This window comes from Planococcus citri, chromosome 1 (assembly GCF_950023065.1).
Source record: "Planococcus citri chromosome 1, ihPlaCitr1.1, whole genome shotgun sequence".
Lineage (NCBI taxonomy): Eukaryota > Metazoa > Arthropoda > Insecta > Hemiptera > Pseudococcidae > Planococcus > Planococcus citri.
The window spans coordinates 31683255-31701896 of record NC_088677.1 but is presented as its reverse complement, the minus strand read 5'-3'; the positions used below and the strand labels follow the sequence as shown (position 1 = coordinate 31701896).

The window sequence follows — 18642 nt, the reverse complement described above, 5'->3', positions numbered from 1 at the left end:
CAAGTAGATGAAGAGAACAAGACACCACCTTAATCATATTTATTCCATAAATCACAATTTCAATGAGCAGTTACAAACAGTTATTCAAGGATAAACGATGGTAAGCCGTTAAAAGCGTTAATATTTTGAAGTGAAAGTTTAACATGAAATGTTGTAGATCGAGAGCAAATCCAGTATAAATTGATAAAGAATAATATTATTTTATATTTTTGTGAAGAAGAAAAAAAAATTGAAATGAAAATCAGCTGCCATGATTTCTCAATCGAGTCTTAAAAATGTAAACAACAAAATTACGTTTTACTTAAACTTATTTTTATAAAGGAATTATATCAGAAAAACGTAAAAAAAACAACAAAAAAATCACATCAAAATTGCGTCACAGGTGGCTTCTCATAATGCTGCGTACCCGGTGGAATTTTATAACCGGGGTACGTGTTTGGCAGCGCATTTTTCGCAAAAAATGACGAGTAATCTTTTTTTACTTTCAAAGGTCTGCAAGCAGGACCGCGAGCTAATTCCACTCTGGCTTGATTTTCAGCTTCGGCCTGGACTTTGTATTCTGGTGGTGGCCATTTTTGATCTCCTCGCATTCTGAATCCTCCTCTTACGGTGTCTGCTGCGGGTTGCGATTTGAATACGGGAGCTAAATGTTGGGTGATTGGTGGAGATTCTCGTAGTCTAATTACGGTCGGTGGTGGTTCAAATCTTTTTTGAGGTTTTCGATAAGAGTCTTCGTAGGGATTGCCGTTCTGAAATTTATGTACATAATTGAATTAATTAATGTTTCGAGACTGGGTATTCTAAAAATGATTCAATTGCGTAAGTATAGGTCAAAGTATTGAATGGATAACTACTTATGTAGATTGCAGATGGGTGTAGCTGGTCCCTGATATCAAGAAGTTCCTCTCTGTAGTCTCTGTCTCTCTCACTTGGTAGGTATAGACGTTATAGTTTTATTTTGAGGTAGACGTAAATGCATTTTAGTTAAACTTTTGGAGCATAGGCCTAGTAGGTATCTTATTTAACGAAACGATTTTGATCAAAATTCAAATTACAACCGAGAAAATTGCGATTTTTGTTCAGCTGAAGCTAACGTGAAACAAAAGATTTATTTTTAATTTTTCAAATACCTAAAATAAAAATACGAACAGACCAACGAACAGTAGCAACAGATTATCTTTTAGCGCCACAATGCTGCGTTGTGATTGGCTGAATTTAGAACCTCTTATCAATTATTTACTTTCGTTATCACTGCTTCGAACGTTTTCCTGTACATTTCCTACAATTTCAAACTGGAACGCAGTGTTTTCCCGGGAAAGCTGTGGAAATGACGTTTCAGCTTCAACTGAAATTTTCATTTCGATGATATTTATTTCTCAATAAGTATTCCAATGTGTAATTTTTGCTGTTGAAAGGAAGCTCTTCATCTCCAGAGGAAGTAAGTAAACGCGTTTAAATTTAGATTGTTCATCAATTTCACTTTATTCAATAACGATCAGATTCTTGAAATGTTTGTCCATTTCCTATATTGTTACATATATTATCTGTACTATCTACCTACGTTATGTGTTTAAAAAAAAATAATAATTTAGGCTGTATAATAAAGCGATCCGAATAAGGTCAATGAATATTACATCTTCCGAGCAATTCATTTGTTAACAAAATCATTAAGATTGTGCGAAGTACAATCTCAGATGTTTGATACTTCATGTAGGTACACGTATACAGTCACAATTTACTCACTTTTATTTGGAAAAAATCCAAATTCGAACGTATTATTTACGTCATTTGATGTGAAATTATTCTTTCAATTTTGTAATTTTTGTAAATTTTTTTACACGATCCTTGAAAATTCTAAAAACACAAGGTTCATCGTGGTCAATTTCGTAACATTCAGTCTTCATTTCCTACTTGCATGATGCCAAAGAAAGTGATAGTTCGATTAACTTGTCTCTTTTAGTATGACGTTATAAAATATTTCAAGTCTAAAGAAAGTACCAGAAAGTTCTTGAATAAGATTAATTTTTAAAATGTAATGATTTATGGTGAAGATTCGATTTGATTTACCTATTAGTTCCAAATATTAAATACTTAACTAAGCACCAGGGCTTCAAACCCGAACGTTTTCGGGTACGGGTATCGGGTACGGGTACAGATTTATTTCTCAGAGGATCGGGTACGGGTATTGGGTACGGGTATGAAAATTTTAAACGTTCGGGTACAGGTACGGGTTCGGGTATTTTAGGTGAAATACCCGAACTGTACCATAGTTGGCAAAGTTCGCGGAAACTGTGAACGCGTTCACGTTCACGCTCCCTGAGGTAGGAACGCGTTCGCGCTCACGTTCATCAGGCGCCATTCACGTTCACTTTCACGTTCATAAAAATGTCTATTTTTAAGCTTCAAAGTGATGAAAATGAGTCGAAAACGCATGTTGAAATCAGTACGTTCATCATATCGTTCTCCAAAAATTGAACGCGTTCACGCTCACGTTCACTGAAATCGAACGCGTTCGCGAACTTTCGCGTTCATGAACGGGTGAACGGGGTGAACTTTGCCAACTATGAACTGTACCCGATCTATCGGGTATTTGGGTTCAAAATAGTCTCTATCGGGTACGGGTACAGGTTCGGGTATTCCTCATTTCATTTTTCGGGTACGGGTACGGGTTCGGGTACAGAAATTGTTGGATTTTCGTTCGGGTATTCGGGTATTCGGGTACGGGTACGGGTACGGGTTTGAAGCCCTGCTAAGCACTTAATGAGCTGCAAAAAATTGAAGTAAATCAACAGATTGTGTTATGGGAGATGCAAGAATGTGTGTTCCCAGTTGAAATTGAGAACTTCAAACAAACTCACAAAACATTCTTAATCATACGGTAATTCCTTGTGTGTAAGCATGAAAGTAAAAAAAAACATAAAATCCCTTTCCATATGCCTATTTCGTATTTCCCAAACTAATTAGTAAACTACACAAATGTATAATAAAATTACCTCTACATAGAATTTAGAAAAAATGTATTATTTTTTGAAAAACTATTCAGAATTTTAAAATAGGTAGGTAGTTTTAACAGGGCTCGCCAAACCGAAAAATAACGGTTTCGATTTCGGTTTGGTGAACCTGTTTTTTTAAAAGAATTAGTGACGTGAAATCATTCTAAATTACCTTTTTCATTTACCATTAAAAATCGCAGCAAAAATATGTAAAAAAGTAAAATATGAAAATTTAGGGAAAATAGCTCTCACTGATTTGGGAACCTTTTGGACTCACACTCTCCGATTTGGACGAAACCATTAAACCGAGCTACGTAGATTTAAAGTGCATGTCCTAAAATCCCAGTAACCGAATTTTCAGCTGCTGAAGTTCATTTTTGGATTTTTGGCGAATTTTTGAAAATTTGAAACACCTAAAAAAGCTGTTTCAAGGGCAATTTTCAAACTTTCTCATAAAAATACAAATCGAAAAAATCTAAATGTAACTTTTTTGGAGCCTCCAGCGAGTTTTAAAATTTCCCCAGAAATTCCAAGTTGCTCAGAAAGGAGAAAAAATGAACGTTGGCTCCAATAACTTCGGTCAATGTTTTTTGGGAACCCTCTCGATCGGCCATTTTCGTTGCATAAGTTACCTTTTTTGAAAATTTGATTTTTTCGCTTTTTTATAGAATTTACAAAATTAGCCAAAAATTCACTTTTGAACTAATCGCTTAAAGAATTTTGCGGTGACCACCGAAAATTGCCGAAATAATGTTCAATAAGCAGTTAAGCACCGACCAAGGTACTAAAGTTCATTTTTTGACCCTTCCAGAGTGATTTGAAATTTCTGGAGAAAATTTAAAAAATCGCTGGAGGCTCCACAATCAGCCAAAACCAGTATTTTTTGATGCGTGTGAGAGTCGAATTAAAGAAATTATTCCGATAGAAATTGTATCTCGTGAAAGTTTCCAAATTGCCCTTAAAACAGATTCAATGAATTTTTCAAATTTCAAAAATTCGCCATAAATCCAAAAATGAACTTTAGCACCAGAAATTTTGATTATGAAGGTATTAGGCCATGCTCTTTCGATCTAGCTTTTTTTTTAAATAATCACCGATTGAGGATGTTTCTTGACTTGGAAATATTTTGAGCTGAAGTTGATATGTTCAACTTGAATTGAGTGTTTGAGGTGGTGGGGGGGGGGTAGAAAAAAGTTAAATTATTCATCACTCAAAATCGAGTTTTTGGGAAGATCCTTCGGCCATTTTCTTATACATAGACTGCCAGCGCAATGTACGATTAAAAATCTTTCAGTAGATTGTGATTCATATTTCGTTTGTTTCAAAATGAGGCGTCATTTTCTTAATATTTTGAGTTAAAGTTGGAAGTTCATCTCAAACTCATTGTTCGTTCTTTATGATGAAAAATTAATAAATTAAAGTTTTGAAAGTTTTTCCATCACAAAAATTTAAAATTGATTTTTGAAGAATCGTATTAAAGTTACGAAATAAATTGAAGAAAAGAATTAATGTACAGCATATTTTTTGGGGGGGGGAGAGAAGACTCTGTTTTTGAGATTTTATAATAAAAAATTTTAAACCTCAATTTTATTCAACAATACTTTTTTATTTGAAATCTTGCATACGACCATCTCTATACATTTGAAAGTAGTGTGCTCGAAAACCCCCCGTTACATAATTTCATTTCGCATATTTTGCATTTCAGCTCAAATACTTTTTTGGCATTTCAACAGTATATTTTTCTGAGTTTGCTTAGAGGTATTGCAATTCAAAACTCCCCAAAATATTGAAAAAAAAATCAATCACAAGAGTTAACAACTTATTTTTGAAATTAATTACCTACTTGGTCGAAAATTGAAAAGGCCAATAAAATTTCACATAAATAAGTGTTGAATGAACTAGAGAGAGTAAGAAGAGGGGAAGATATGCAGAATATGAACTAAAATACTATTAAAACACATCAATCAATTTCAACTTTTTAAAAAACTAAATGTAAAATACAAATACGCCGTTGAAAAAAATGCTCCCTACTAGAGGAAGTAGGAACATTGAAAACACTTGCCAACAAAGGTACCTAATCAAAACAAACACTCGAGTCGAGTTCATTTATCCCTCTTACTTATCGAATGGAAAAGTAATCAAAAAAATAGCTAAGGCCATTATTGATTCTGAAATTACCTGCGAATTGAAGTAAGGATCGTTATTAGATACGTCTTCGCCTTCTAGTTCGTCGTGCGGTGGTGGCCAAATAACCTCTTTCTTAACTGCACAAAAAAGAAATGTAAAAAGAACGTTAATTTATCGCTGTCTTCGCCGTAATAACAATTTCAACGATTTATCTTTCCACTCACGCAATATAAGTAAGCGAGAATTTTGATACGAAATAATTTTTAAAAAACCAAAATCATTTCGATGAGTAGTAAGTAAAACAATGTTACACGAGTCAGCGTTGAACAAGCAAAAAGCAAGGTATTAAATGAGTAAACCAACTTGCGGAAAGTCTGCGTAGGATAAAGAGTTTAATTCCGTCTGGCACACAGTCCTTCTAACACACAATGCCCTTTCATTTGTTAAACGTTACTTTGCTTTTCTAGTGATGACATACTCAGATACTTGTAATATACTATTTGCAAACGAATTATCCTCGTGGCGATCTGATTATACACGTATATAAAGGTTCATCCGGCTATTTTTAAAATTTCAAAAAATACCCCGCGATCACTGGCTTATAAAGATTTAATGATAACAGCAAAACGAATTTTTACCACTCGTAAATGTGGCTGGTGAAATTGAAGGTTAGATGTATTTTTGAATGAGTGACTTTTTTTTACGATTATACTCGCTACTTTTGTTTTCTATATACATCATCATCGTCAAAATGGTTGTTTGATGTTTGATGAAATATCGCATCCTATTTATTTACATACCTACCTACTCTCACGTTTATGCTTAGTTAGCTCATTTGTCACCAAATAGGTACCTAACGAAAGACTACAATTGACTTGAGACTTGGTTGAAAAACGTAACAAAATGCAGAAGTATAGGTACTCATAACTTACACGAAACAACTCTTTTGTTGTACATATAAGCAACATGAAACCATAACACTTTTGGCGGTGATTGTTAATTAATTTCCCATTTTTTATGTACCATGAATATTTCTTGGCTCGCTGTAGGTATGTCATCTTTTAAGCGTTATAAAATTTGTTATGGTGTTTTTGTTTCTGTCTTCAAAAGTTTACAAAACGTTAATTAAGTAAGTATTATTTCGCTATAAAAATTATAGGTACCCTTTGCGTTGCAACCTGCAGTAGAGAGTAGAGAGCTAGAGATGTTTTTGTTAACTAATTGGCGAATAATGTTCGGTGTTAATGGGGGTTTGAAAATTATTCCCAGTTGTGCCGCAGTTATCGATTTTAAAGTTGTGCAAGCTCTGGGTTGTAAATGTATTCAGAGATAGCTGAAAATTTTGAATTTCTAAGCGGCGTGTAATTATTCGAAATCGATAGCCTATAGCTCGAGAGGTTTTCATGTTGGAATATTTTGTTGATATGATGGGGAAAAACTGATTTTAATGTTTTTGGGCTTGTTTGTTTCATTTCTTGAAAATGAATTGTTTCAAAAGTCAAGAATAGTGGGGTTGTGAGGAACGAAGAGCAAATTATCCAAGAAGAGGTATGAAATATTTTGAAATTTATTTATGAAGAAACCATATCTGATATCTGAGATCTGAGGTAATGAGCAGTTGGAAATTGGAATCGTGAGACGAGAAGTGGAAAAACGAAAAGATAGAGATCAAAATCGAAGTTCACGATCCGCCTTCCCTCTTGTATGCATAATTGTTAGCAACTTTATCACATACTTTTACTTTACCCATGTATACATAGGTAAGTATATCAAATCAAAAAAATCAAGAATACCATTTAAAAATAAAAATTTGGAAAAAAAATGATTTCATTTTCTATTTAAATTAAAAATTAAGTACATAGGTACCTACCTAATTCACCAAAACTTTTAGTAATTCATCAAAAATTACCAGTAATGTACCCAAAAGTTTAGAATCAATGATTTAACTTTAACCCAAAATTACCGGAAATTTGCTCAATAATTACGACTAATTTACCCTAAATTACCACTTACCAGTAATTGACCCAAAAATTACCTGTAATTTACCCAAAAATTACCTGTAATTTACCCCAAAATTACCGGTAATTTACCCAAAAATTACCTGTAATTTACCCAAAAATTACCTGTAATTTACCCAAAAATTACCTGTAATTTACCCAAAAATTACCAGTAATTTACCCAAAAATTACCAGTAATTTACCCAAAAATTACCAGTAATTTACCCAAAAATTACCAGTAATTTACCCAAAAATTACCAGTAATTTACCCAAAAATTACCAGTAATTTACCCAAAAATTACCAGTAATTTACCCAAAAATTACCAGTAATTTACCCAAAAATTACCAGTAATTTACCCAAAAATTACCAGTAATTTACCCAAAAATTACCCGAAATATACCTAAAAAGAAAAACCACCAGTAATTTACCTAAAAATTACCAATGATTTACCCAAGGCTTACACAGTTACCAGTGTTACCACTAACTAATCCAAAAATTACCAGTAATTTACCAAAAATTGTAATAGTTAATAATTCACAATAAATTTCCAGTAGGTAACTTACCAAAAATTGTCCAAATTTTTAAAATTCTCCTGGTAAGCCTTCCTTTAAAAAAAAATGTGTGACTTATGGTTTGTTAATAAGTCTTCAAGTTTTAAAAAATGAAAATTTTCCAAGTTTTTAGGAAGCTGATTTTGAATTTCAAGTCAAACTACATAAATAATTTCCTAATAAGTGATAAGCATTCATGTTGCTTTTTATTCTTGATACAAAAAAAAAAACATTTTCATTGATCTGTAAGTTTGCATTAAAAACAATGTTTTTCCATCCCCCCTCCCCCCATGTTAATATACACGTAGGTACCTACACATTAAACAAAGACCAATTTTTGATTAAGGCAAAAAAATCAAAAGAGCAAAATTTTAAGTCTCAACTCATTCTTATACTGAGAATTTCACTGAATTAAAAGGTCATGGTATAGAAATCTATTTGATTCATTTTCATACCCCATTTTAAATCTCTGGAATGGATTGGCGAAGTTTTTCTAGAGCCTGCAGTGGATTTTTGGATTTTCCAGTAGGTACCTATCCAAAAACAATTTTTAAATAGATTTATGATTTCATTCAGAAATTTTTTTAGGTTTCTTTAAGTAAGTAAGTATATTAAAAAAAAAAAAAAAAAAAATGAGAAAATAGGTACCTAAATGCAGTTAATTTTCAATATCATATTTCGCCTATAGTGAAATGTTTTTCAGATTTTTTCAAGTCAGACGTTGAGTTTCGTCACCTTGGAAAAGGTAAATAAAAATTGTAGGTGCCGTTTTTCAACAGAACAAAGAGCAAAGCGAAAAGCAAGTGCATGAAAATCAATGTAGGTAGGGTAGAGGGTACATAGGATTGCTTTACAAAGAGCTTTATTCGTAATTTATGTGAGAATTTATTTACACGTGCGCATGCTCTAATCCTAGTTTTTGGGCAAAGTGACAAATACGTTTTTTAAAGAGTTTTCCATGCTTTGAAAATGTTTTCCTCGAAAAGAACGAAAATGAAGAAATGTGTCGGTATACATAAACCTGAAGGAAAACTGCGCTTTTAAGAATTTCAAATAGAATTTTATTGCTACGAGTATTGTTGATTTTACGAGATCGCACATATATATAGTGATATTCTTTCAGCTATCATTGGATATTTTATGTCGAGTGAAGGAATAAAAGAAACTTTTTAAAATCGAGATACTGTTTACATTATTTATTTCATGAAAGAAATTTTCAAATGTATCTTTTATGTACCTAGTATACCTCTACCTACATACTTGTATAAGAATAGGTATTCGTGCATAATGACGTTAGTACTGAAATGAAGTTCATCTTTTTTTAGGTAAACATTACGAGTAAATCATCGTCGTCGCAATATTTGAACAACGACACTACTTTGGTTTCTTTTTCATATGCGCTTATGACCCGTAACATAGAGTTTTTCTAGGTATGCAACATGCGAACTATTGGCTGCAATCCATTTGACGAATATCAAAAGTAAATAGCTATTTATTTAAAATATAAGTATAAGTATAAGCATTTTCCTAGAAATTTTTTTTGCGTAGTTAGTATACGACGACGTAATGAAAATATTATGTTTGTAGCAATGTACGAGTACATTAGTAAAGTTGAGGGAGTTCGAGACGTTTTTATAGAAAGGGAAATACGTATATGTTTAATTACCAAGGTTTTAATCTAAAAATATTTCGACAAAAAGCACACCGCACATAGTAACAGCGTTATTGCGTTTTTCTTGTTTAATTCAATCTATTTTTTGCTCGATTAATTTAATAATTCATGTGACAAACAAACTCATCGAGGGCAAATTTGTGAGTTATTTAGTAAACACGGTTTGAAAAATTATATACGGAAAAAGAAAGAAATATTACTTGATCCGCACGTTGTGTAATCATTTTCTTGTTCTTGTAGCATTCGTAGTACTGCAGAGTTCGATAAATTGGTCGGTTTCGAGTAGTTAAAATTTGGTCTGAAAAAAAAACAAAAAGTTTCATTTAGGTATACCTACTAACATTACCTACAAATTAAAATTCGATTCGTTAAGATGGCCAAAATCGTGACCAGCATGCAAAAATGCACCTCCAGGCCAAAATTCTAGCTGAAGTGCATTTTTCGATTTTTGGTGAATTTTTGAGAATCAAAAAGCTGAAAATGTAAAAAAAAAGTCAAAATTTTAACTCATGAACTAGAAATTTGAAATTTGGTACGTGTCCTATTTTTCACTTTTTAAATCGATGGAAAACGGTTTTAAACCGTTTTGGACAGTTTTGGAGCTTCCAGCCAATTTTTCAAGGTGGAAATTTCCACAAAATTTTATCCAATAAAGTTGAAAAGCTAAAATTTACCTACTTTATACACTAAAATTCTAACATACTGAGTCGATTTTCGGTAGTTTCCAGCTGTTCTGGAGCCTCCAGTACTCTTTTGGAAATTCTCCAGATTTTCAAAAAAATCCATAAAAAAATGTACAAATAAACTTTAGCATGTAGGTATAGACTCTGGTGATGCTTGTTAGTATCCTACTTGAAGATAATACAATATTTTTCCAAAATCGATTTCTGTGGTTTGGAAACACATTAAGTAAGTATATTCTACAAATTTTAAATTACGAAATCTCCGATGGATGATTCCATGCCAAATCAGCCATTTGCAATAAAAAACATCGATTTTTTTTTCTTTGTAAATTTGTGATTCAAGAAAGAAATCAAGAAAATAATGAAATTATTTCAACATTGCAGAAAATTTTTTTTTGGAATTTTTTATTGTAATTTTGTATTTAATCTCAATCTTTAAAAATTATTCTTTCGAAAATATCTAAAAACACCATCGCATTTTTTTAAATGTATTGTAGTTCTGCATAAAAAGGACTATTTTTGAGAATTTTTTCAGAATTTTATTTTAATTGTGAGCTTTTAAACCGATTTTTGTACATCATTAAAAGTGGCAGCACTGATTTCGGCACCATAAGTGAATAGCCCTAAAAACCACTGCAACAGGCATTTGAAATTTTCATTTGGCAGACACTTTAAAAAAATTTTAATGCCTCTTCAGCTCGCAAGACATGCAAAATATAAAAAAAAAAAATCAATGAACCTTCGTGCAAATTTTGGTTAAATGCATGATTCGGCACAAAAATGGGAATAACATTTTTAAGTGTGTTTTTCACCCCTAAAAAACATGAATTTTTTTCAAAAAAAAATTTGAGGTGGGCCATGGTTAAAAATGGATTCTGGAGTAAATTATTGTTTTTGGTAAACGAGGTGTCGTTTCCATCGAATCTGACGTTCAGTTTTATATGTATAACCCTCATCCACACCCCTCCAGTGCTTCTGCTCCCCACCTCAATTTTTACTATTTATATTAAAAATTGAGCTATTTTCATAATGTTGGTGTCGTTTCCATTATGAATAAAAAACCCCGAACACTAATACGGAGTCCAATTTTATGCTACCCTCATCCACACCCCTCCAGTGCCTCTGCCCCAACTCAATTTTCACTATATTGAAAGTTGAGATATTTTCATAATGTTAGCATAAAATTGGACTTCATATTCGTGTTCGGGGTGTTCAATTTATATGGAAACGACACCAACATTATGAAGATATCTCAACTTTCAATATAGTGAACATTGAGTTGGGGCAGAGGCACTGGAGGGGTGTGGATGAGGGTAGCATAAAATTGGACTCCGTATTCGTGTTTGGGGAGTTCGAGTCATATGAAAATGACACCAACATTATGAAAATAGCTCGATTTTTAATATATAGTAAAAATTGAGGTGGGGGCAGAGGCACTGGAGGGGTGTGGATGAGGGTAATACATATAAAATTGGACGTCAGATTCGTGTTCGGGGGGTTCGATTCATATGGAAACGACACCTCGTTTACCAAAAACAATAATTTACTCCAAAATCAATTTTTACCCCCTCTGTAAGTTTTTTCAATTTTTGACCACGGCCCACCTCAAATTTTTTTTGAAAAAAATATATGTTTTTTAGGGATGAACAACACACTTAAAAATGTTATTCCCATTTTTGTGCCAAATCATGGTCATCGCTAAAACAGGTAAACAAAGCTAAAAAAAACTCCATTTTGAGAGGAAAATATGGTGGGAGGGGGGGGGTTGAAATTTTTTTTGGGGATACCTCTTATGAATGTTCACAACATACTAAAAAATTAAAAAAAAAATCGGTTCACAGGGGACTAGGAAAAAAATTTTTATTGTAATTTCAGAAAAGGGGGGTCTCAAAAACGGGGAGGTCTGGGGGTCTGAAACTTTCCTGACGGAAGGTGTTCAAGGGTACTCACCTTCCATGCAAATATCAACCCGGAAGCTCTCGGGGGCATATTCACCATACTTATCCACCTATAGCCTTTAGATAGTTTTTATAGCTCTTTCTGGAAATGTAGAATTTTCGAAATAGCACCGGAAACTCTAGAACGGTTTGAAACAACCTCCAATCGACTCAGCATGTTAGAATTGGTACATGGTGAAGTAAATTTCAGCTTTTCAACTTCATTTCTGAGTGAAACTTTATGGCAATTTCCCCTTTAAAAATCTTCTGAAGGTTCCAAAACTGCTCAAAACGGTGCTAAATCCTTGCCTATCGATTCGCGGAGTCAAAAATAGAAATTTTATTTTTTTTCACTTCTTATTTTTGAGCACCAGTGCACCACTTTGATCTTGTGGTTAGGCAAACATGCATACGAGAGCCCGTGATAGGTTGCCGATGTCACTGTTGGGAAGAAGTTATTTTGAAAAGTGAGATGGTACTCGCTGTATGTAAAAATTTCAGTTTTTATGACATTTCAACAAAAAGTCATGAAAATGGTATTATCAAATGACTGAAAGAATTAGAAAATTGTTCTTATAAAACTAGTTTGAAAAATATTGAAAAAAAAACACAAATTTTAAAAGACAGCAATGAAGAAAATTGTCCAGTTCGTCTTATTCTTTTCTCTAAAAAATTATTTATCGATTACCTACATCCTAAGTTCGAATTAAATAGAGGTGTCCACTGTGCACTTCTCATCTCAAAAGTACATAGTAGGTACCATTGATTTTAGCGTTGGTAGGTACCTACACATGACCTTTTTACTTACACCCAATAAAGTTACTAAATTTACACGCTGATATGTTTCGCGAAAATTCCAAAACACGAAGATTTCATCCTGATTTATATTAAAGGTTGAATTGACAAATATATCGGAAATGAATTCCTATTTGGCAAGAAGTCGAAAATTAAGAATGATTTATGTATTCCTGGTGGATGGCCAATATCGGAACAAGATTTTCAGATTAATCTCTCCAAAGCCTAATATTTTTTAGATTTTCGATGCCGATTGGAATGCTTCCCAGTTTTTACGATACACTTGTATTTTTTCTCTCAAATGAAACGTGTAATTAATATAAAAACACGTCCACTTACCCTAAATTACCGTTATGCAATTTCTGCGGAGGTGGTTGTTGGTATGCGACGGTTTGAGGAGCATTGAAATGCTGTGGCGGTTTCCACGACATTCTTTCGTTCTGCAAAAAAAAAGAGAGGAAAAAAATGTATTTATGCGTGAATTTGTAGTAAATCTAGAGATGAGTAAAATCCATTATTTTAATAAATTGTTTATTCGATTGATACAAAATTCATTAATTGTAAATTACTCGTACTTTCGATTATTGTTTTTTTGGGAGGGGGGGGGCTGATTAATCGATCATTGGATTAGTTATTAGATGAAAACGTGGCCAAAAAACATGAGATTTTTTTTAAAATGATGTTTCAAATACTTGGATAAAAATATCTTATCTCCGAGTAAATCCAATCTTCGATTTTTTTTAAATAGATGAGTGCCTATCATGCGTGGGAATATCCTCGCAAAAATTAATACATCATATCTTAAAATCATAACCTTGATTTGTTTTAAAAAAAGTAAGAAAATTCGCGGGCGTTGGTTGCACTTGTGACATTTAACGTGTAATTAAAATTTTAAGAGTGAAAGATTCCGTGGCATTTGTCCAATACGACCACCGCACATGTTGGCTGAAATGAAAATTAAGTCATTTGAAAAATTCCCAAGTTTCAAATTTCTCTCGCGAGATTCAAAAATTACGAAAAAATTTCATCTCTTGAAAGGTTTCTGCGTACCTTGACTATTCCCCTGCCGGTGTTCACATTGTCGAATTTATTGATTTTTTTCAACGTTATATACACTAACGAACCACAGCTATAAAATTCTATTGGCAGCGATTAAGAAAACATTGAACATTTTGCTCATAAAAGCAACATACCGTCGTCGTCGTTGGTTCCCATCAAATCGAATTCGAAACAAAAGAATAATAGTGAAATGGAACATTATAAAAATTGGATCGGATAACATCGAAATAATTCACTTCCATTAATTCTTTTAATTGTTTTCTTGCGCCTCTGCGATGATTAAAATGTGCTTAATTGAAGTAGAGTCCCGAGGGTTTTTATCTGTTACGAGTTTTTACTTTTGGAAGGCTCGAAGATTGGTTGAGAAATTGAAACTTCATGGTATTATGCCCACCAAGTGCCACTCAAAACACGAACTATTTCCTGGTTTATTCGTTTAAATGTTTCTTTTGTAGGAATGACAATATTAATTCCATTCTTTGACTGTAGGTATCAAATTTCAATTTTGAAATCTGCTACCTACTTAATTCAAATATTTGATATGGCTCGATCGATTTTTGTAGATGTAGCTCGTAAAATGAAAAAAAAAAACAATTCGTTCTTTAGATTGGGTAGGTGGGTATACCTAATTATTAATGTTATTGGAATTTTTTTCCGAAGTGTTTTATGAACATCTTTCTTGGCAGGATTTTTGTAAATCGAACTTTGGTCTAAATTCTTCTTTCACTTTTATTTACATTCGGTCTACGTAAGTATTTATTTACCTTTAGGAAAAAAACTATTGGATTTTTTCCCATGATCGAAGAAAATTAGCGTTACGATCGCTAAATGATACTTTATTAGTGCCAAGTATATTTTTCTTAAAGTGCAACGACCAATAAACGAATAAGCTATTTTCGGTCAATTCGTATTTCCTCATAATCATCGGAATTTGTACTATTGAATGCTAATAATAATTAATTTATCATCGTGAAATTAAATTAAATTTTTGCACAAAGATGAGAAATTCCTCGAAAGGGAATAGTTGGGTACCTAATTATTCGCCCAATCACCTACAAACCCCCCTCCTCCTACCAACTTATCCGAAAACTTGATCATATTCTCATGTAACAATAAATATAGGTATAGGTAGGTATGTTTATTTATAGGTATTCATATGTATTTCATTAAATTGAATCCCCAAAATAAGCAAAAAGACCTAAGGGTAAAAATTGAACCATCGTAACGAAATTTTCCTCGAAAAATAAAAACAATGTTTATCAATTAACTGTCTCGAATCATCGATGTGAACATAAAAAACCGAATCAACTTTACCGCAAGATACGTGCTAAAAAATTCAAAATTTGATTCAAAACCATCAACGAACTTTTTTCAAACAAATAAACAATCGATTAAAATTTTTGAAATCCTATACCTACGTTACAATGTATGATCACCAAACTTACCTATAATTCTCACGAAAGACGACCAAAATTCGAAAATATTTCAACGCACGAAAAACAAAAAAAAATATTACTTATTCAAGACCACAAATTACGTAAAAATTTCGATTAGAAAAAAATTCGTTCCGTTTAGTAGCGCAGTAGAATTCGTTACTAATCAAATAACGAGCTAAAATACACAAATTTGAGATATCTATTTTTATAACGTGCATAGAAACACGTAGGAAAGTAGTATATGAGAGATGAGAGCGCTTTTAATTCCATGAGTAATCGCAAAACACCATGTTTTGTGCGTGTAAAATGATAAATTTCAGTGCATTTTTTACCAATTAGCTGTAGGCTGATTGCAAAAATAGAGTATTCTGCGAAATGGATACTTAGGTCGTTGAGCAAAGATCGAATCAGAGAAGAAATTACACTTTTGGTTTTTCATTCTGAAGGGATTGAATATGTCTATGATTTATAGTTTTATTTTCATATTCATTGTATTGTTTTTTGTTGTTACAGGAGGAAAGAAAAGAAAACGCCATGATCGTGGTGATTTTGGAGACAGGGGTGTTTTTTATCATAGGATATTTTGTATTACGAACGTATTTGAAACGATTACTTTATTTGAGTCACTTCGTTTGCATTTTAATTGCGTTCTCGATAAGTTGCACTATTTTATTAGAGGTATTTATTTTGACTTTTTTTTTTAAAATCATTTTTGCTTTGAAATTGCAATTTTGAAGGACGCATAAATATGTAAAAAAATTAATTCGTTGATGATTTTTGTCGCAGGTTTCTTTTCACATATTTCAAAAGGATGAAAATTTATCGGGACATAATTCAGGTACACACAAATACCTATCATCCACAAATCACTTGACCTACTCAACAAAAAAACTAATCTGTGATCTCCAAACTGTTAATTTCTTTTGCAGGCCTGCCCATTGTATTATGGTGGACTCCTCACGTTGGCTTTAAAAATGGAATCCGAAAATGCTACAATAGAGAGTGTGTCGTCACGCATGATAGAACTTTTTGGAATCAAAGTGGCGTTAAGGTAAATATTCTCTCTGGATCGAGTAATGATAAATGAGTGAGATCAAAAGATTTGAAAGATTTGTTTTCCAACTGTCTAGTTTTTCCTACCGAACCGAACTCATCGCTGAAATAGTCCATTACCTATTTTCTCCTCCGTTGAATGAAAAATCTCCACGAAGCCTCAGAAATGTAAAAATAAAGCTTCTGGTCTAAAATGAAACCTCGATAGAAATTAAAGTGACTAATTACGTTCTAAAAAAAGTGGCCTGCTCGTAAACGCTGGCATAGTAACTTAGATTCCTTCCATAAAATCAAAATACGTATTTAGGATTAACTTAAGTATAGGTACATTAACAATCCTGTATTTTACAGGCATTCGCTTTTTATGGAAGTGATATCGATCCAGAGGATTTACCTTTACCCAAAATGGATAAGTTTTGGGCTTTAATTCACGAAGAATCGCCAAAAAATACTCCGATTTTATTGAGCGACGATTTTTTGAAATTATTTGATTTTACGTCGACTTTCAGCAGAACTAGTCATTTCCCTTTGACTGCGTTACATTTAAATAATTTGAATGATATCAGAGGTAAGTAAATATTAGGCGAACATGCCAATTTTTAAAACTGACCAAAATCTAATCTGTTTAGCATTTAATGGTGATATTTATCGATTCTTAGATTTGAAATATTTTGTACCTGTTGATGAGAAAAACGCTTATGTGAAGAAAGGTGAAATTGGATCAGTGTTATACATCCAATCGGATTGTGATACATTTACAGATCGTGATGCTTATGTTGCTGAGCTTAGCAAATACATATCAGTGGATTCTTATGGAAGGTGTTTAAATAATGCAAAGTTACCAGAAAAGTAGGTATACAATGGAATTTAGCATAAGTAGTCTATTTCCTATGTTGGCGTGTAGTTAATTAATTGTTTTTATGTTATGAATTGATTTGATTTAGTTTGAAAAACGTATCAAGTTTTTATTCGAGTGATTTCTTACGCTTCGTTGCTAGGTACAAGTTTACCTTAGCGATAGAAAACGCAGTTTGTGATGATTACATTACTGAAAAATTATGGCGTCCACTGATGGTTGGTTCGGTACCTATCTATTTTGGATCACCAACAGTTCGGGTTAGTATACTCTTTTATTGATACTTTTGTAATTAAATTAGATCTTTTATACCTATACAATTTCAATTGATCATAAAACACTTTTCATTTCCATTTTTGAAAAAAATAAATAAATAAATAAATAGGAAATATTTTCTACCAATACAAACTTGAAATTTTACCTTAAAAAATTGATCTATGATTTTCTGTTCCACATCGATGAAAAAGCATTCTTTTTGTATTTTTGACTGATAAGTAAATTACTTACGTTTCTTTTTCCTGCCTTCCTACTTCATACAGACAGAATGAAATCATTTTCAAATTATTTTTGAGCATAAATTCCATTCTAATAAATGATTTATTTTCAGGACTGGTTACCTAATCACGAATCAGCAATTTTAATAACGGATTTCAACGGACCTCGAGACCTGAGTAACTATTTGCATAAATTAAACTCAAACGATAAACTCTACGAATTGATGTTATCTCATAAACTCGAAGGAACCATAAGTAATCAAATGTTGAAAAATATGATAAAATCTAGAAGATGGAAATGGCACGATGATGACAATTATGGAAACTATATCGACGAATTCGAATGTCAAATATGCCTATATTTACACGGCGATAAGTTATTGACTAAAAATACCAAGCGAAGTCATTATTCGTGTTCTCTTCCGTACTCTTTATTGACTGGTGAAAAAAATAAAAGTAATCAGTGGAATGATATTTTACGTTATGAAAAATGCCATGGAGAAGCCCTTTCGTCATTCGTTTCATCTCAAAGCGTGAATTATGCTGATACCGATGTGAGAAGAAAAATTGACGAATTGATTAGTGAAGAGAAATGTTGATCAGATGGTGTGATTTTAAAATCAAGCTAGGTACCATTTTTAAAGTTGAAATGTTTCAATCAGTGATCAGAGTAATTTTTGTTTGTTGATTTTACTCGTCCTTTTTACTAGTCGTTATTGTTAATTTTTTTTAATAATTGAAAATAGATTTTATTTTCTGTTTATTTAGATAAGCTATAAAAAAATGAATTATCTTTTCTTCCTTTTTAGTTTTTATTTTTTTATGACACATTTATCACTTCGTTTTGTTGATTTTCATCTTTAAAGCTTACTCTCATGGAAGTAACCAACTTCATCAACAATTTTTATGTGTAGGTACCTACCATTTTGTTTTTAACAAAAATAATAAAATACTATATTCTATCTATTTTCTAAAAATGTGTAGTTAT

At 32.4% G+C, this 18642-nt stretch overlaps 2 protein-coding genes across 4 annotated transcripts; one reads left to right on the top strand and one right to left on the bottom strand.

The window, feature by feature from the left end:
• Positions 1 to 24: 24 nt before the first annotated feature.
• LOC135831369 (uncharacterized) lies at positions 25 to 15426 on the bottom strand. The gene is made up of 5 exons (XM_065343790.1): positions 15261 to 15426; positions 13096 to 13196; positions 9542 to 9639; positions 5172 to 5257; positions 25 to 749 (listed from the first exon to the last, which is right to left on the bottom strand). The coding sequence occupies exons 2-5, from the start codon at positions 13185 to 13187 to the stop codon at positions 366 to 368; spliced, it is 660 nt and encodes a 219-aa protein (XP_065199862.1). The 5' UTR covers positions 13188 to 13196; positions 15261 to 15426; the 3' UTR covers positions 25 to 365.
• FucTB (alpha-(1,3)-fucosyltransferase 10) lies at positions 1176 to 18458 on the top strand. Of its 3 annotated transcripts, XM_065343786.1 has the most exons (9): positions 1176 to 1438; positions 8995 to 9149; positions 15765 to 15929; positions 16038 to 16089; positions 16181 to 16302; positions 16656 to 16872; positions 16964 to 17153; positions 17249 to 17420; positions 17768 to 18458. In XM_065343786.1, exons 3-9 carry the CDS (start codon positions 15786 to 15788, stop codon positions 18251 to 18253), a joined length of 1383 nt encoding a protein of 460 aa, XP_065199858.1. In that variant the 5' UTR covers positions 1176 to 1438; positions 8995 to 9149; positions 15765 to 15785; the 3' UTR covers positions 18254 to 18458. The 3 variants fall into 3 exon arrangements, with proteins under 3 accessions (XP_065199858.1, XP_065199859.1, XP_065199860.1); XM_065343787.1 differs by lacking the exon at positions 8995 to 9149; XM_065343788.1 differs by lacking the exons at positions 1176 to 1438; positions 8995 to 9149 and adding an exon at positions 16382 to 16472 and having other exon boundaries at positions 15792 to 15929.
• The last annotated feature ends 184 nt before the right edge of the window (positions 18459 to 18642 follow it).